General features: G+C 32.1%; 1 protein-coding gene across 4 annotated transcripts in view; it reads right to left on the bottom strand.

The window, feature by feature from the left end:
- Positions 1-18,955, bottom strand: part of LOC126889929 (la-related protein 4) — a 233,660-nt gene extending 214,705 nt beyond the window's left edge. Inside the window, exons 1-2 of one of the 4 annotated variants that reach the window (XM_050658668.1) lie at positions 18,827-18,939; positions 17,459-17,631 (exon numbers count right to left, since the gene is read on the bottom strand). In XM_050658668.1, coding sequence (XP_050514625.1) covers positions 17,459-17,465 — 7 coding nt within the window. In that variant the 5' untranslated portion in view covers positions 17,466-17,631; positions 18,827-18,939. Of the gene's footprint in view, positions 1-17,458; positions 17,742-18,450; positions 18,804-18,826 lie in introns of those variants that run through there. The other 3 variants (XM_050658669.1, XM_050658670.1, XM_050658671.1) reach the window with 3 other exon arrangements.
- Between the last annotated feature and the right edge of the window lie 280 nt (positions 18,956-19,235).

The raw sequence follows: 19,235 nt of genomic DNA on the forward strand, positions 1-19,235 counted from the left end.
TTACAGGAGAAAAAGTATTGTTGATAAATATATATTTTGTGCCATAATGACTAAAAATCAATTGAAATATGAACTTATATTACTACTTATATTAATATAATCGTGACATATATTGTCCACCACCGGAAACAACAAATACTAAACTGTAAATTACGATCTTCCCAGAACGCCGATTATAACGAAACTAAAACCAAATTGTAAGACACATTCCAGTGATGGGTTAGAGAGATAAACAAGGTCGAAAATTAAATTTTTAAATATATTTGCAGTAGAATTCTTATATCTGGCGTACAAAATACGCCAGCACGTGTAGTTAAAGCTTAAGAGTCTCTGTTTGCTATCGCTCAGAAGTCAAAACAATTTTTTTTGCAAAAAGGGTGAAAATCAGCATATTTATTATTGTTAAACAAAAAATAAGCATAAAACAAAAAATATCTCGACAGTGTTACCTCAAGGAATATCTAAAGGAAATATATTTATACAATATTCCAGGTGAGTTGGTCAAGTAGTTTTTGAGTTAAAATGTCCCTTCAGGCTTTGAAAGAATTTGTTTTGAGAAAAATTGAAGTATTGTCAACTTTTATTTTTAATTTTTTTTTGGTCTGTCAGATCGTAAAGTGATGCACATCGGAATATGTTTGTGAATCGTGGGGTAATTTACAAAAGCAAATGAGAACAGCTGTTGACCGTTTCTCACTATGCTCAAGCATGCTGGCATGAAGATGATGCAAAGCGAGTCGAAGGTAGGGATGTAGAGAGATAGTGTTGAATATCCCTATCTTCGACACGCTTTGCAGCAGGTTCGCCTCATCACGCTTGAACATAATGAACAACGGTCAACAGCTGTTCTCATTTTCTTTTGTAAATTACTCCGAGATTCAAAAAGATATTCCAGTGTGCATCAGAGAGAGACATACTTTATTGATACAATGTACCAAAAGGCCATCGACCGAAGTCTTTCAGCCAATCATTGTGCATCATTTTACGATTTGACAGACAAAAAAGAAATTGAAAATAAAAGTTGTCAATACTTTAATTTAAACGCTTTTTCCTCAAAACTGCTTTTTTCAAAGGCTCTAGACATTGTAACTCCTACTTTACCGGTCCACCTGGAATTTTGTAAATATTTTCTTTAGACATTCCTTGAGGTAACGCTGTCGAGATCTTTTTTGTTTTATGCTTATTTTTTGTTTAACAATAATAAATAATATGTTGATCTCCACCCTTTTTGCAAAAAAATTCGTTGTTTTGACTTCTGAGTGATATTAAAAAGTCAAAAGTCGATAAAACTAAAAAACTCGATAGCATTAGCTCGAAAAACTCATAAGATAATAAAATCTGTTTGAATTTTTTGTTTATCATGATCCAATAATGAGTTCTGATGTCCACTGCAAAATTCATCATATTTTGAGGTGTCTTCAAAAATTTGCCACTGTTGGCTTATTTTTCAATATTTTGCTTGAATTTTTTCTTGAATAATATATGAATTGTACTGAATATGCCTATTTAATTTAAAAATAAAATAATTCTACCATACTTTCAAAAAAATGTGCTAGAAATATTGATTTCAACCACTACGGCCCCCCCTTAAGGATAGCTATGACAGGATTTTGATAGGCAACCCATGCTAGAAATCTTTGTCTATGTATGAAATTTAATAAAAAAAATGTTTCGTCCGGCAAGCAGATGGGTACAGATCAACCTATATTCGGATCTTAAACTAATATTAAATATTTTTAGTCCTAAATGAGGTTTGTCGAAAAATATGAACTTTATGTTCATATTTTTTGACAAACCTCGTATATGACTGAAAAAATTTAATATTTGATGATTGTATTGTAGGTTTCAGATCAGGCAGAACTTTTTATAAAGAATAACTTTTTTCATAAAACTAAATTTAAAAGTTTTCCATATGCTGTTGACTGATTTGAACACCCTGTATAATTGAATAAAATATTAAATCTGTTGTTGGTAATTATATTACTTAATGCTATTTGTTTGATCTGTTGGAATTTATCCAACAGCACCCCACACAAACTTTTGGTATAATTAATAAAATCAACTACTCTAAACAACTTTTTGTTTCCATGAATACTTACATTCCATACAGTGTAATTAGTAATAGAAAGTTTAAACGTTTTAAATGGTCATAATACTAATCTAATGATGACTCATAATGTCAACAATTTGATAAGTTTTTGAATTTGTGTAAAGCAGATCAACAAGGAATGTGATTTTCATTATAATGCAGCTATTGCTAGATGGAACTCAAAAATATTATTACAATGATAATTATGTTTACTATACTTAATGAAAATTGCACAACTTATGAGAAATTAAAAGTACTGTAGGTAACCTAGGTATCCAAAGGTGAATAGAGGATACAACAGTATAAAACAGATAAAAAAGTTTTTTATTGAAAACTTATAAAAGGAAAATAATTTTATTAAAATCCATTCAAGGGCTACATCAAATCACAGAATGTTTTTGATATAAAAATATCATCATCAGTGCTGATACAGGTTAATCACATGCTGAGCCACCAAGAATCCTTGGGTGTAAACCCTTTAAGTACTTAAATGTTATTGAAAATATGTTAAAGGGCCAAGCAGGGTAAGACGATGAAAAATGCCCCCAACTCGATTCGAATTCCATATAGGTCACCGTTTAGCACATACAGTCGACTCACGTTAATTCAAACCTGCGATAATTCGAACATCTCTATAATTCAAAGTTATCACGAGTTCCCTACAAAATCTCTTTATATTTCGAACTAAATCAATACATTTTTATGCACTTGATAATTCGAACGAAAAAATTCTTGCTATGTAACAAAACAACGCGTTAATTCAAATTCATCGGTGTCCAGCACTCGACAATTCAAAGTTGCAGAGAGAAAGATGCGGAAAGATTGTAGTAAGTATAGTTTTCTGTACTTTTTCTTCTGTACTTTCTTTTTCTGTATCTGCTTCAAAAAATCCGGTTTCTTAAAAAAAGATCAGGAAAATCTTCCAATACTTATGGATGATGAAGAACCAGCAATGGAACCATTAGTTGACATCAGCGGTGTGAGTTTTTCTGACTTTGTTCAAGTAGATGAAGATGTTGCTGTCTCAGGTTCACTAACCGATGGCGAAATTTTATCTGCTACAGATACGAATGAAAGAAGTAACGATGAAGATGAGTACGACATAAGAACCTTCGGCAGAGGTGTCAGTTAAGGAAGCAAGATCCTCATTCGATACCTTACAAACCTTCTGTCTACAAAACGAAAGTGATGAAAAAGCATTTCAGGCACTTTTTTTCTCTTAAAAAAAATTATTGAGCAATCGGAACAGCAGCAATGTGCTTTTAAGCAAACCAGTATAATACAGTTCTTTCGAAAGATTGATGAATTCACATTATGAATACATACAGACATGTATGTACATGAATGTACATCTAAACGTTTGTTATCATTATAGAATAGCAGTTAATAAATAATAATTGATCAACACTTAATAATTCGAAGAGTTATTTATTTTCTCTCACAAATTTCGAACCATGTGATATTTCAAACACTCAATAATTCGTAATATTTTAAGAGTCCCTCGAGTTTCAAATTAACGAGAGTCGACTGTATAGAGAAACTCACTTTCCGAAATTTTTAGCCCCCTAGGTAGTCATGTGACCCACCTAGAGCCTAATTAGGCTTTTTTGTTTTTATTTTTTATCTCAGCTGCATCGAGAGCTAGCGAAAAACTTTAAATAAAAAAGTTGTAGGTTTCAAAAAGTTCTGTCAAATTGTCAAAGTTTATTGTATGACTTGGCGTTTGTTACAATTTTCTTCCACTCATTTCAATATACATATTTATGCATAGTTCCCTCCAGTTTCTCACTTTCACAAAATTGGCTTATTCCCAACTAAAATAGTAAATTGATATCACAAAGTATTAATTTGTAAAATTAAAATCATAAATCTCCTGATTTATGTTTTATTCACATTGAAAAGATTTTTTTGCCGTCACTGTTATATAATAGATATGAGTAACAGGTTATACTCTGCATCTCTCAGTAGATTGCAAGCTATACGCTCTGAGCTTCGCTGGTGTCGCTCCTAGCGGTTACTAATTCAACTTTCACCGGTAATTTTTAAATTTATTATTTAATTGTTATCGTTTAATATTTACAACGCTAAAAAGTAATTAAATTGTAATAGATTTTTTTAAGATTTTGCTAATCATTTTGACGTTCTATTAATGAAATATTAATTTCTTACTTCGGATACTTTCACAATTATCATGTTGATGGCGCCAAGATTAATTTATAAGTACATATTACAGAACATTAAAAAACGCAAATTCAGTATTTAAAACGTAAGTATATTTAAGGTAAAAATATATACCACAGCTTTGATCAACTAATATTTTTTATAATTAATGTTTTTAATTTTAATTTTAAATTAATCACTTTGACATTTATGTCAAATTTCCGGTAAACGTTTACAGACTTGTCACTACTGGCGCTCACGAATTTATAAATATCCCCTCTACGTACGAGCTCACAGCGGATATTAGACACGCGATGGTAGACCTGATACTATAGTAACACCGACATGTTGCTGTTTTATCAAGTTTTTTGATCTAAGTCTATAAGAAAAGAATTTTCCTGTAGCTGACTGTATACCATTAATCACAAAAATTTTTTATTGAAAATCCATTATAAAAGGTATACTTATAATTATTATTAATTAATTAGTATTAAAATCCCTTCAAGGGCTACATCAAATCATAGAATGTTTTCCATATAAAAATATAAGTGCTAATATAGGTGAATCATATGCTGAGCCACCAAAAATACTTGGGTATAAACCCCTTAAAATATTATGAAAGTATTTTAAATTGTCATAGATATGGCCCTTAGGCACAAAGGGCAGACCTTCTGATCAGGAACCCACGTGCTGTGTGGGTGCCTAAGGGCCATATCTATAACAATTTTATCCATTGTTTGGAATTAGAATTAATAATGGTAAAGGGCCTAGCCAGGTAAGATGATGAAAACTGCCCCCAACTCCATTCGAATTCCATATAGGTCACCGTTTAGCACATATAGAGAAACTCACTTTCTGAAATTTTTAGCCCCCTAGGTGGTCGGTCACGCGACCCACCTTTTATGTTTATTAGGCTTTTTATGTTTTTTATCTCAGCCGCGTCAAGAGCTAGCAAAAAACTTCAAATAAAAAAGTTGTAAGTTTTAAAAAGTTTTCAATTCAATTTTCAATTTTTTGGTGGGAATTTTAAATGAGTATAAAAAAAATAGCTAAGACATTCGTTTTCACGAAAAAAATTTATAACATTTATTTTTAGATGTTTCACCCTGAATTTTTTTTAAATTTTTAAAATTGGTGAAACATACTTTTAAAAATTAAAAACGGCATTTTTGTTTTTTTTTTTTCGCTTTTTGATACAATTTTATACATGGTGTTTAAAAAAAGGTAACACCGTCACCAGGGTAGATAAAAAGCAGAAAAACAATTGGGGTTTGCTTAATAAAAAATTTTTGTAATGCCATCCATTTTCAAGATACAGGGCGTTGAAGGAAACAAAATTTTACATATTTTTTACGATTTTGTCGAAATTACTGGCAACATTGTAATAAAATTTTTCAGGTTTTAAGAGGTAGTTATTGTGCATTTTTTGACATACAACTAAGAATATTATATTCATCATTGGAGCACATACGGGTAATGGTCTGAACTTTTTAAAGAAAAAAAGATAGTATGCCACTGACATAATATTTCAAATTAACAATCATTTTGAATTCTTCGTTGCATTTGTGACAAAATATCTATCTTCCCTTTTTTCATAAGATGCGCCGTTTTCATGCAACAAATAAAATATCTTAATACTTCCAAAGTATTGGAATTAAGTTTTTATGGATGTACAAGTTACGAGTATAATGTAGATTGTATAGAAACTTAACATAGTACTTCGAATACTTTGTAAGGGTAAAGACGTTTTATTTCTTGCATAAAAATGGCGCATCATATGAAAAAATGGGAAGATAGATTTTTTGTCACAAATGGAACGAGGAATTCAAAAATGGTTGTTAATTTGAAATATGTCAGTGGCATACTATCGTTTTTTCTTTAAAAAGTTCAGACCATTAACCGTATGCGCGCCACTGATGAATATAATATATTCTTAATTGTATGTCAAAAAATGCACAATAACTACCTCTTAAAACCTGCCAAATTTTATTACAATGTTGGCAGTAGTTTCGGTAAAATCGTAAAAAATGTGTAAAATTTTGTTTTCTTCAACGCCCTGTATCTTGAAAATGGATGGCATTACAAAAATTTTTTATTAAGCAAACCCCAATTGTTTTTCAGTTTTTTATCTATTCTAGTAACGGTGTTACCTTTTTTAAACACCATGTCATAAAATTGTATCAAAAAGCGAAAAAAAAAATGCGGTTTTTAATTTTTAAAAGTATGTTTCACCAATTTTAAAAATTTGAAAAAAATTTAGGGTGAAACATTATGCAAAAATACACGTTATAAATTTTTTCGTGAAACCAAATGTCTCAGTTATTTTTTTATACTCATTTAAAATTTTAAAATCATCCTAAAATTTAAATTTCCCACCAAAAAATTGAAAACTTTTTGCTTTTTTATTTAAAGTTTCTCACTAGCTCTTGATGCGACTGAGATAAAAAATAAAAACATAAAAAGCCTAATTAGGCTTAGGTGGGTCACGTGACCACCTAGGGGGCTAAAAATTTCAGAAAGTGAGTTTCTTTATATGTGCTAAACGGTGACCTATATGGAATTTGAATCGAGTTGGGGGCATTTTTCATCATCTTACCTGGCTAGGCCCTTTACCATTATTAATTATAATTCCAAACAATGGATAAAATTGTTATAGATATGGCCCTTAGCCCGACCGCACATCAAAGAAACATGAAACGTAAATTACGTTTCATGGAAATAAACCACTGCTAAACAAATATACGTCCGGCCATTTATGAAACTCTCCGAAAATAAAAATGTGTCATGAGCATGAATCACACTCGTTTCATTGGTAGGCGGACTTTGAGATTTGTTTAGCACTGTTTTAGTTTCATGAAACATGTTTTTCGTTTCATGTTTCATGTTTTTCGTTTCATGTTTCTTTGGTGTGCGGCTTGGCTTAGGCACCCACACAGCACGTGGGTTCCTGATCAGAAGGATCTGCCCTTTGTGCCTAAGGGCCATATCTATGACAATTTAAAATATTTTCATAACATTTTAAGGGTTTATACCCAAGCATTTTTGGTGGCTCAGCATATGATTAACCTGTATTAGCACTTATATTTTTATATGGAAAACGTTCTATTATTTGATGTAGCCCTTGAAGGGATTTTAATATTAATTAATTAATAATAATTATAAGTATACCTTTTATAAAGGATTTTCAATAAAAAACTTTTGTGATTAATGGTATACAGTCAGCTACAGGAAAATTCTGTTCTTATAGATTTAGATAAAAGAACTTGATAGAATAGCAAAATGTCGGTGTTACTATAGTAGGAGGTCTATCATCGCGTGTCGATAGCTTGCAGTCTACTGAGAGATGCAGAGTATAACCTGTTACTCATCTATTATATTACAGTGCCAGCAAAAAAATCTTTTCAATGTGAATAAAACATAAATCAGGAGAATTATGATTTTAATTTTACAAATTAATACTTTGTGATATCAATTTACTATTTTAGTTGGGAATAAGCCAACTTTGTGAAAGTGAGAAACTGGAGGGAACTATGCATATATCGAAATGAGTGGAAGAAAATTATAACGAAAGCCAAGCCATACAACAAGCTTTGACAATACAAAAAAAGAATGTGGAGTGATTCACTGCAATAAGTGAATCAGACAGCTTTAAGTAAAAACAACAAACATTCTATCCAGAATGAAAAGCCTTGATGGTGATGATGAATCAATTATTTATAAGTTATGTTAAATAGTAAAATTTCATAGGTTTTATTTATGGGAATTTGGAAAAATTATAGTATGGCAAACTAGAAATGAGACAAAACATAATAGGTATGTTCAGAAAAAGAGCAAGGAAACATAGAATAGTGATTACAAAATTGGGTAGACAAGCAATCTCTTCCTTTGCATTTAGTATACTGTTATTAAGGAATCCCAAAAATTAATGGAGACTGTAATCATGGATGAAGTCATCAAAAAAGCCAACAGGAAGTGGATACATAATGAAGAACAAATAAGTCAAAATACTCCGTTATACAGAGGATGCAATAATGCTATGATTCTCAACTCAGAAAACCAAAACAATAGTATACCAACCAGATGTCAATTAGAAATCAATGGCTTCAGCATTGAATGGAAGTTAAATACCTAATTAGACTGTCCAACTATGGAGACTTGGAGAGGAAGGTGAGAGTGCAAGTACAGGCACATGTCTTAACACATTAATTGCCATATTATTAAAATATTTTGTTTTTGCCTTCAGGCTCCACATTCAGAATCTCAATGTTAATGTGAATTATATTTAACTCACTGAGCGGCTGGGCCAAACAAGGCATGAGTTAAATACAACTCACGTGACATTCAATGTGTTAACAACACTATATGACAAAACTGACAACTAACACAGATAAAATCAAGAATTGATAAGGCCAGTTTAAGACCAATAATTTATAATTTATTTATATATATTTACGAGCAAAGCTCATTACAATAAAACATTACAGAAGATATGAAGAACTAACAAAATATTACAAATATACGTAAAATACAATAAGATACAATAAACACTACGACAATAAAGCAAGTCAAAAAGTAAAAATAACAGGTAAAGATATATAATCACAAGTTTAAAATATTCAAGAACATAAAACTAGAGGGTGCAATCCTTTAGCGTTTTTAAAAATCGCGAACTATCCGCAAAGAAATCCACACAATTGGAGCAAGCATTTGCCTGTCTAGAAACCCTCGAGATGAAAGAATTTGCAGTGAAGTTAGTTCTGCTGATCGGAGTATGAAACGTAGATCTTGAACGTGTGATTCTGGAGGGAATATGTAAACCTACTTCCTCCAGGAGCTCAGGGCAGTCGTGAATTGAATTTATAATATTATACAACATGTACATGTCCTTCTTTTTCCGTCTGCTTGATAAGGTGTCAATGTTAAGTTCTAGTTCAAGATCCATATAATTCCAGTCTCTACGGTTTGTTTTGAATGCGACGAACCTAAGGAATAGGTGCTGGATCCTTTCAATCTTACAGTTGTATGTCTCATAGGCGGGTGACCAGACGCAAGATGCATATTCCACGATTGGCCTCACCATTGCACAGTACAACAGTTTAAACGATCTCAACTGCTTAAAGTCTTGGGAGCATCTTTTAATAAAACCTAACAGTTGAAGCGATTTTGAGATGATATTGCTTATATGAATATTGAAAGATAGTCCAGAGTCAAGTGTAACTCCAAGATCTTTTATGGATGTGACTGTTGTGATATTTATATCACCTATTTTGTATGTGAAAGAGATAGGACTTTTCGAACGCGTGAATGAAATGTGAAAACATTTGCAGGAGTTGAGAACCATGTCATTGTTGCTGCACCATTCATTCAACCGATTCAAATCGGACTGAAGCCTTAAACAGTCGAGTGGATTCCTAATGTGGCAGTAAAACTTAACATCGTCAGCAAATAAAAGAAATTTCGCATATTGGAAACAGTCTTTTATATCGTTAATAGAAACATTAAACAACAAAGGTCCAAGATGAGATCCCTGCGGTACGCCCGAAGGGACAACTATTTCGTAGGAAAAATAGCTGTAGAGCTTGACGATTTGTTTTCTGTCCAGAAGATATTCCCTAAGCCACAGCAGAAGTGAACCATGTATCCCTAATCGCTGCAATTTTTCTAATAGAATATTGTGATTAACTCTGTCGAAAGCCTTAGAGAAGTCGGTATACAGGGCGTCCACCTGTAGTCCTTCGTCCAAGGCGTTCAGTAAGAAGTTAGTATATGTCAGCAAATTGAGTTCAGTTGACTTATGGCGCCTGAAACCAAACTGCTGTTCCAAAAGAACACCGTTCAAGGAGGGTGTAAGGAAATCGCAGACAAGTGATTCGAATAGTTTAGGAATAGAGTTTAGGATACTAATAGGTCTATAGTTGGACACAAGACTTTTGTCACCTGTTTTGTGTAAGGCTAAAGACTTGTTAAAGATGAGAAATAATGGCCGAGCCAAATTAAATGCACAGTACTTGAGCAAGCTTGATGGGATGCCATCAGGTCCCGGGCCTTTAGAAGGATTGAGGTTACACAATTTAGAGTAAATGTCAGAGATGGATAGTTTACATGATGATAGGTTTAAGGGTGAAGAAGTGATGTCTTCGGGGAAATCAACAACAACAGAGGAGTAAACTGATGAAAAGAAATCAGCAAATAAATTCGCAATATCTTTACCAGATGAACTAGTTTTACCGTTGTGAGATAACTCAGAAGGAATTCCATTTGATTTTCTTTTGTTATTGATAAAAGACCAAAACTTATTCAGACCGCCGGGAAGAGAATTTTCAGTAGACAATGTAAAGTTTAAATAGTCACGCTTGGCAAGTATCTGGGACTGAGATTGGAGCTCTGAGAACTGTTTGTAAAGGTAACTGGTTTTTGGCAGCTTGGACTCTTTAAGTCTCCTGTGTGCTGTCTTCTTTCTAATAATACACGATTTTAGTTCCGAAGAGTACCAGATAGGAAATTTTCTAGAAGAGAATTTTTTAACAGGAACATAGATGTCAATAGCTGAGTACAGAATATCATATAAAATGTTAACCATTTCATCGACTGAACATCCAATCATTAAAGTATCCCAGTTGACACAATCGAGATAGCCTTTAATTATAGAAAAGTTTGCTGATTATAATGATGTACTTCTCAAAATTAAAACCAAAAGATAAGACCAAGGCTATTAGAAACATTAGGGATGAGAATACTGAGAAGAATTACAGGAAATCTGAGAGAATGAAAGAGGAGTGAATACTACAGAAAAAAAGATAGTACACAGGGCATAAACAACTGGAAGCCAAACAGAAAAAATCACAGTGGACAAAATAGAGAGAAATGAATCACGAAATGGTAGAAGTAGTTGAAGTCTCAGCTGACCACACAAAAAATGGAGTGATTATCTTTCTTGCATGTGTCAGTTCACCCATAACCAATCAGAATTAGGGTTATCAAATGGGTTATCGTGCCCAGCAGTTAAAGTGTTATATTGTGCATTGGTAAGATCTCTCTTAGAGTATTCTTCAGTTGTGTGATCTCCTAATTATGAAGTACAGTCGAGCGTCGATAATTCAAACCCTGGTAATCCGAACGTTCGCTAATCCGAACGCAAAAAAAAATTATAAAATTATAAAATATGATTGCGGACCGAATTTTTGGATTTAATATGACAATATGGGCAAAATATGACCGCGGATTTTTGTTTTGTTTATACAGAAATACATACAATATATTTGTTTATTATGCAGGTGTTTTATTCCTTGTAACTAAAACGTATGTACATATGTAATATGTTCAGGAGCTTTGTATGTATTTTGAACATATTATGTTCGACAATCCGAACAATTTGACAATCCGAACTACCCCTGTACCAATTAGTTCAGATTATCGACGCTCTACTGTACATAAAAAGTTGATTGAGAACATTCAGCACAGATTTCTTTGTTTAAGCTCATATAGATTTAATATACCTAGGCAGGCACATGATTATGAGGAAATTTTAAGTCAGTTGAAGTTGTCTACTTTAGAATGTCGAAGATTAATGTATGATGCTTGTTTTATACTCAAATTAATTTTAGGTCAATTTAGCTGTCCTGATCTTTTAAATGCTGTTAATTTGTGTGTACCTTCCAGGCAACTTAGAAATACAAATACATTCTACACTAACTTTCTTAATACAAATTATGGTAACAATGTGCCAATGGACAGAATATTGCACTACCTCAATACAAATCCAAGCATTGACATCTTTAACATATCATATTATTAGTGACGTTAGAAGACAATATTCTCGAGAACGAGAATATTCTCGGCCAGAAAATTCTCGGAAAAAATTTTCTATATTTTCAAAAACCGAAACAAAAATAAAAACTAGATACTTACGGGTCAAATTATTATAATTTAAAAAATATGTAGGTATATTGTTTTTGCCAATCCCATGAACCACTAGCATGGGTGTTTCAGTGTCAATATTTATTGTTTTGGTGTAATATTAACGTGCAAATATTTAGATAGAATGCAGAGAGTTCATTTAAGCAGAGAAGAACAAGCTGAGGAAACTGAGTTTGTAGATAATTTAGCAACTTTAAAATATGGTGATGAGTCGGCTGAAATAATGGCAGATTTGGCACTTTATCAGTCTAAGGAAGGATTTTTTGGAAAACCATACGTTGTAAAATCAATTGAAAAACTAGACTTAATCATATGGTGAAAAGGTGCATGTTTCAGAACAAAATTAACTAAAATAGTTGTTGATATATTAAGCATGCCTTCATCCAGTGCAGTGACTGAAAGAAGTTTCAGTACTTATGGTTTTTTTATCCACTCCTCTAAAAGAAACCGGCTCACTGCTGAACGGGCTCGTAAGGTAAATTTTATTGCTCACAATATAAAATTGTTAGACGTAGAACAACCCATGGCTGAGCTGGCCACTTGTGAAAAACAAAATCCCACAACTCATCACTACATTGAAATGCAGATTGTAGATGACTAGGATGAGCTAATGATAGAAATAGATACTGAATCTGAGGTCTCATCTTTTATCATACCACATCGATTATTTGCTGTTAAGAAGAAAACTTCATTTTTTTATCAAAGAAATTTTGTTTTCTGTTGTTTTTGTACTTTTTATATACAAGGAACACTGTTGTTTCGTCTCATAATTTTGTATATAAGACCATGCTTTTTAAAACTCTATTTTTCATCTTCAACAATATTCTTAAGTGTGTCATGGGGTTCATTCTCAGAAAATTCTCCATATCGAGAATATTCTCGAGAATATTCTCTGATTTTTCATTCTCCAGAATTTTCCAACACTACATATTATATATAGCAAACTGAAAGAAACAATTTGTGAAATCAGATAGTAGATTTATTATTTATTATTATTACCTTTTGTTTTGAGAATTATCAAATTGGATATTATGTTCTTTATTGTCATTATTTCATTATTATTATTATTATTTTTTAAGTTTGTATCTACTTGTATGAGCTCTTTAAATGTATGTAATATTTACTGTAATGGGGGTTTCCCGTAAAAAAAATAAATAGAATTGCTAATAGTAATGAAAAAGAAAAACTAGAATAACAGAACATTTGTACACTAAGGTCCACTTAAAGATATAATATAAATATTAGCCTTTATCTAAAACTATTATCTAAAACAATAAAAGTCTTATCAAATACTAAGTAGAATATTGAATGGAAATGAGTCATCAGAAGACATTTCAGATATGTTATGATGCAAAAATATATCAACTGGAGCATAACTAATCACTTGGTTGTCATTGTTTCTATAAACATTGTACTGATGATCACATTTGGTGAAAAATTATGTGAATTAAGGCGCTCAGAGAGCAACAATGGCCTAACCTACAATCCAGAATTTTACCAAAACTATATCTAGCACTAGCATCTGAAAATACTTAAATAAGGGATACCTTTAATGTAATAAAAGCGTTTTGGTAAAATTGTGGGATGTGGGCTAGGCCACTGTTGCTCTGAGCGCCCCAATTATGAATAAGCTCTAGAATTGTGATAAAATTGTTACAATGTATGGATATGATACCTTCCTATGAGTGAAAAAAAAAAACAGAAACCTACAGTAACTGGGATCAATTCAAGCTCTTAACAGAATGTAGAAGAACCAGGTGCTGATTCCAACAATTTAAGAACATAAGCTAATGAACATCAGACACTTAATGGAAGGTAATAGATATGAAATACCTAAGTTATCATCGAAGGCACAATTCAGCTGCGAAGGCACAATTCAGCTGATGGCTCTGTAAAACATCATCTGAAATCTTCAGAGCCCCAAATTCAAATTTAACTACAGTGGAACCCCGATAAGTCGGCCTCCAATAACCCGGAAGTCCAGCTAACTGGGACCGATTTTCATCAGACAAAACACTTTTTTTTTACTTTGACTGAGTTTTTTACCAAGAAATAAACAATACTGTATACAACCGTACATAATTCAGATGTACTATGCATATGTAGTTCATGTTTTTGCAATTATAATGTGTATTTGTTTATTATTTATATGTATTTTATTAATTTTTACATTATTCTCCAGCTAACCCGGATTTTCGATAACCAGGATCGGCTGCAGTCCCAATTAATCCGACTTATCGAGGTTCCACTGTACTGCCAATAATTGTATCTCCAACCTTGGAAGGAAGACATTGCAATGAGAAGAAGATAATTATTTTTAGCTCCAGGCTAATATCAGACATTTACTATTTTACTGGGAAATAAGCCACAATTTAAGTTAAAAATGAAATTTATTGACGTTTCGACTTTCACTTCGTAAGTTGTTGTCGATTTAGATATTTGTCTCACTTGCCCATTTATACAATCATTGAAAAATTGTTGAAATGTAAACAAGGTAGCTGTGTCAGTTGCACCTGATTGATAAAAGTGTGAACATTGGCGGACGGCAGACTTGAAAGTGTTAAAGGCATTTCTCAAACAAAAGGAAAATTGCAAATCAATTTCAGGAACTCGACTTTTCCTACAGCTTAAATAGATTCAAGGCCGTATTGTCAAATATCACTTGACAGTTATCAGATGTAGGTACCTACTTTTTATGTTTACTATTTATATTATTTGTCTGTGTACTTTCATGTTTAATTGTCTTGTAATTTTTAGCTTATAAATGTTTTATTTTGTTTTAAACCTTTAACATGTTAATTGTATTTTTTTTTAAATTATCGTATTTGTTTTAAAATTGTACTTATTTTGTAAAATGGGTTCGCCCGTAAATAAATAAAATAAAAGTTTATACTGCTTATGCACCATAAAAGCAATACCTTTGTTCAGATCAATTCTCAAATTGTTTGGATAGATCTGTAGGTCTTACAGTATCACTCATTATTTTTAATTAATCTCTCTCCACTCCCTTTTGGACAAGGAATGTCTTATTTCTGGCTTAAAATTAATGAACATCAACTTGTATTTAAAAATGCATCCTTTCTGTATTTTTTGTCAATTTTGCATGCATAAAAGTTTACAGCTCCTGGAACGAACTATGGTGGTGACAAAGGCTGTCATGGGTTGTACATCCACGTAAACTTTACTTTACAGGATTTCTCTCATGACCATGGTTTGGTCCACCAGCAGTACTGTGGTAGAAGATTAAATCATCTAACGTGAAATTACACTGGGATTGCAATACAGTAAAGATAGGAATGCGTATTCTGTGTTGACACAGTTCCTGTGCGACGCTCTTGAGAGAGCAATCAACGACTGGTGAAGACCTACAACCCTGTGCATTTATTCCCATTTAGAATAGTATTGCCCTATCTTAGTCATACTGCATTCTTGGTGTGAATTTCTCAATAGTATAGTTCATCAATAACAAACTGCAGATATTCTGAAAATAGTCACTTTTCAGGTAGGTACAAAACAATTCGTTTTCAAATGCTCACAAAGATATCAAAATCTACTGTACATACAAATCATATAATATTCTTAATCATGGAAGCCCTTTATAAATATAATATTATGTTAACTATAAAATTGTATTGATTTACTATCTCATTTCCTACACCTAATGTAAAATACCTAATAACTTTAATATTACCAAATGATTATATTTACATAATTATACTGTTCAAATTTCAAAGTAAGAAATATGTGGGAAAGTTTAAGATATAACATTTTACCTGTGCAATACTAACCAATGTAAACATTACTACATCATTCAACTGTAATTTAAAAGAAGGTATTTTACATGACTTTACTTTTTATGCATTTATAAATTGTTTCATTTGCTTGATTTTATGATTGCAGGATAAAACATTGGAAAATAAAACAAAAACAGTATATGTTTACATATCTGATATAATAGCAGATTGAAAATTAGAATAAATAATACAAGGAACATGTTTATACTACAATCAGGATAAAGATGCACTAGAAATAAACAAACCAAGATACTTGAATGTTAGGAGGAGCACTCCCAAATCATGATTTACAATGTATATACCTACATTGTAAATCCCAAATCATGATTTACAAAGTTTATAATTTGTAAATCATGATTCGGGAGCCCTCCTTGTAACATTCAAGGTGTCTTGGTTTGTTTATATCTAGTGCATCTTTATTGTGATTTTAGTATAGGTGAAAATATGATAACCAAAATCTAGATATTTTGGGCACATAAATACTTTGTGTCCAAGCTTAGTACTTTGCAAACACTGGCAAATTAGACATTATTTTTTATGTATTGTTTTTTTGTAACTATAAACATAGCAATGGTATTGAGAGATGCTGCTATAATTTACAAAGGTATGAAACCATGGATGCAACATAAAAACCTGTTGGATAAGATCACAAGCTATTATATTAACTATGTAATACAGTGGAACCTCGATTATCCGTCTCTCCATTAACCGTCACCTCTGTTAACCATCAGGGTACATACAGACGTTGTATTGACTACATAAGCAAAAATTTTAATGTAAAAAAATAAAAAAAAGTTAATTTGATTTGTGATGAGGACACAAACGGCTATCCATTGCTGACAGATAAAGAAATCATTGAAATGGCAACAAAGGCGGACCAAACAGATTCAGAAGCTGACACAGACTTGGAATTTGATTGTAGATATGTTGATGAATCTATTGTAACAGACAAAGATTTGCGTCAATAACCTAGAGAAGCTGCATCGCACATGCAATAATTCATCGAGTGGTATTCTCAACAAGAAGAAGCCAATAAAGTAGATTGCATGATCTTATGCCGATTAAGAAATTCAGCTGTCGCAAAATGTGAAGCAACAGTAAAACGAACAAAGATTTCAGAATATTTTAAATTGATTCGATTGTACGAACACAAATCCCTCTTATATTGTAAAACAAAACATACAAATGAAATTTGAAAGTTGTACTATGAATTTTTAATTTTTTTAATGTTCTGTTAACCGTGTCTTTTCGATTATCCCTCATACCCTTGGTCCGGTGCCCTGACCTGACGGATAATCGAGGTTCTACTGTACCTCAAATCTGTTGTTTTGTAGTGAGTTATGAGAAGACATTATTCTTATTAATTACTCCTTTTATTGAGTGTTAAAGAATTAAAGAAGGATAGCTTGTTAGCGTGTAGTAAGTTTTACCATGGTTAGTATTACCAGGCACAAAGATAACCTTAGTATATTATGGTAGTTTAAAAAGTTGTACATACCATGCATGGTAAAATATGGTGATTGTTGAAGTAGAAGCAGAACCTAACCTTATTTTTTTAAGTAATGGGTGTAATATATGCGCCAAGGTCATTTACACATCAAATTCGAGATGGACATTCTTTTACCGATTTGGAAACAGGCTTCATGAACCGTTTAAACACACAGAAGTCACCTTAAACGAGAATATTTTATAACAACAAAAGTCTTGAAAAAATTGTCAACAATTTCACTAGTCACTGCTAGGCATTTGACGTAAGGAACCAGTGCTGCCACGCTTCACGTCTGCAATTTTTAGGGAAAAATCGGTAAAATTCGGTAAAAATAACTCGGGATCGACCGAAATGAACTCTTGTTTATATTTTTGTATCATCAAAACAAACTAATATACACACAGAATTAATATTTTTAGGGAAAACTGAAATATAGTTTGATAATGACGATTATGCTTTCTATCGAGAAATTAACAGATAAAATCATTAATGTCTTATTAAAAAGATGATATGTAACAATAAGGGTAAAAAAATTAAATTTCAATACACTGTGTGCAATAATGTGATTTGGGTGAAAGTTTTAGATATCTTAAATTAAAATAAATACAAACATCAAAAAATAAAGCAAGTTGGACACACTTATCAATATTTAACAGAGATTTGAGTAATTAGGAAACATTAAAATATGGACATGAAAAATATACTGCGTAGCAAGTAGATATTTGGAATAAATTAGGTTTTTATCATTTTGGAAGAAACTGTAGAAAACTATAACCTTATATGAGTAATGATACAATCCAAATAAAAGAGTAAATCTTTATAAAATGAAGTAGATCGGTAGATTTGGCTAAAAACTGCCGATCTACTGACAAAATGGTAACGCGGCAGCACTGTATGAAACTTTTGTTTGACACCACTTTTAATGGATATTGTTACGTGATACAACACTGGTTAAATTATTAGCTTTTCATAACTATCTCTAGTTAAATATCAATGCTTACATTCCTGCAATGACTTTCGGAATTTGTCGATAAGAAACGTGTAGAATCTTAAAACGGGCAAGGTGGTAGAATGAATGCCAATAACCGGGGAAGGGAACTATCTTGAAGTGCCCCTATTATAGTTCACTATAATTGGGCTGAATATCACCGTCTTAGGGTATAACTAATTTTTCTATATATATTCTGGAAACCATGTGGTCTATCACTCGGCTTCCATAAACGAACCGTCTTCTGGGTAGCACAAGTAACCGATTAGTGAAACAGCCGCAGATGTTTACTGTTGAAGGTATCAAATACAGCACAAAAATAACACCCACTTTAAAAAAATGATAAAACACAGTTTGACCTACACAACATAGTTATTATTTATCCTTACCGCTTAAGATTACTTTGCAAAACTCAACACAATTTTCTCACGGAACTAGCAAAATGGCTGTCGCAAGGGCACATGCCACAGAAAACTAATAATCTCAATAGAAAAGGAAGGCATGATGGTCGTGATCAAAGTCTGTGGCGTCATCTTGTCAAGAGTAGCCAACCTAAATTCATAAGCGCGCATTTTAAACGTTACGATTTTCTCCATGTTTCATTCAATAAAATATTCTACGTCTTTGAAAAGAAACTAATAGCGTGTCTAATAGATTATTAATATGTGAAATAAAAAAAACCTTAAATGTTATATATTTTTAAATATTTCTAATTACTATAATGTCAAAGACAATTATTATTATTAGGTAATGTTAGATAAGTATGTACTAAAACTGTATCGAGATAAATCCGTTTGC

Source organism: Diabrotica virgifera, chromosome 8 (assembly GCF_917563875.1).
Source record: "Diabrotica virgifera virgifera chromosome 8, PGI_DIABVI_V3a".
Lineage (NCBI taxonomy): Eukaryota > Metazoa > Arthropoda > Insecta > Coleoptera > Chrysomelidae > Diabrotica > Diabrotica virgifera.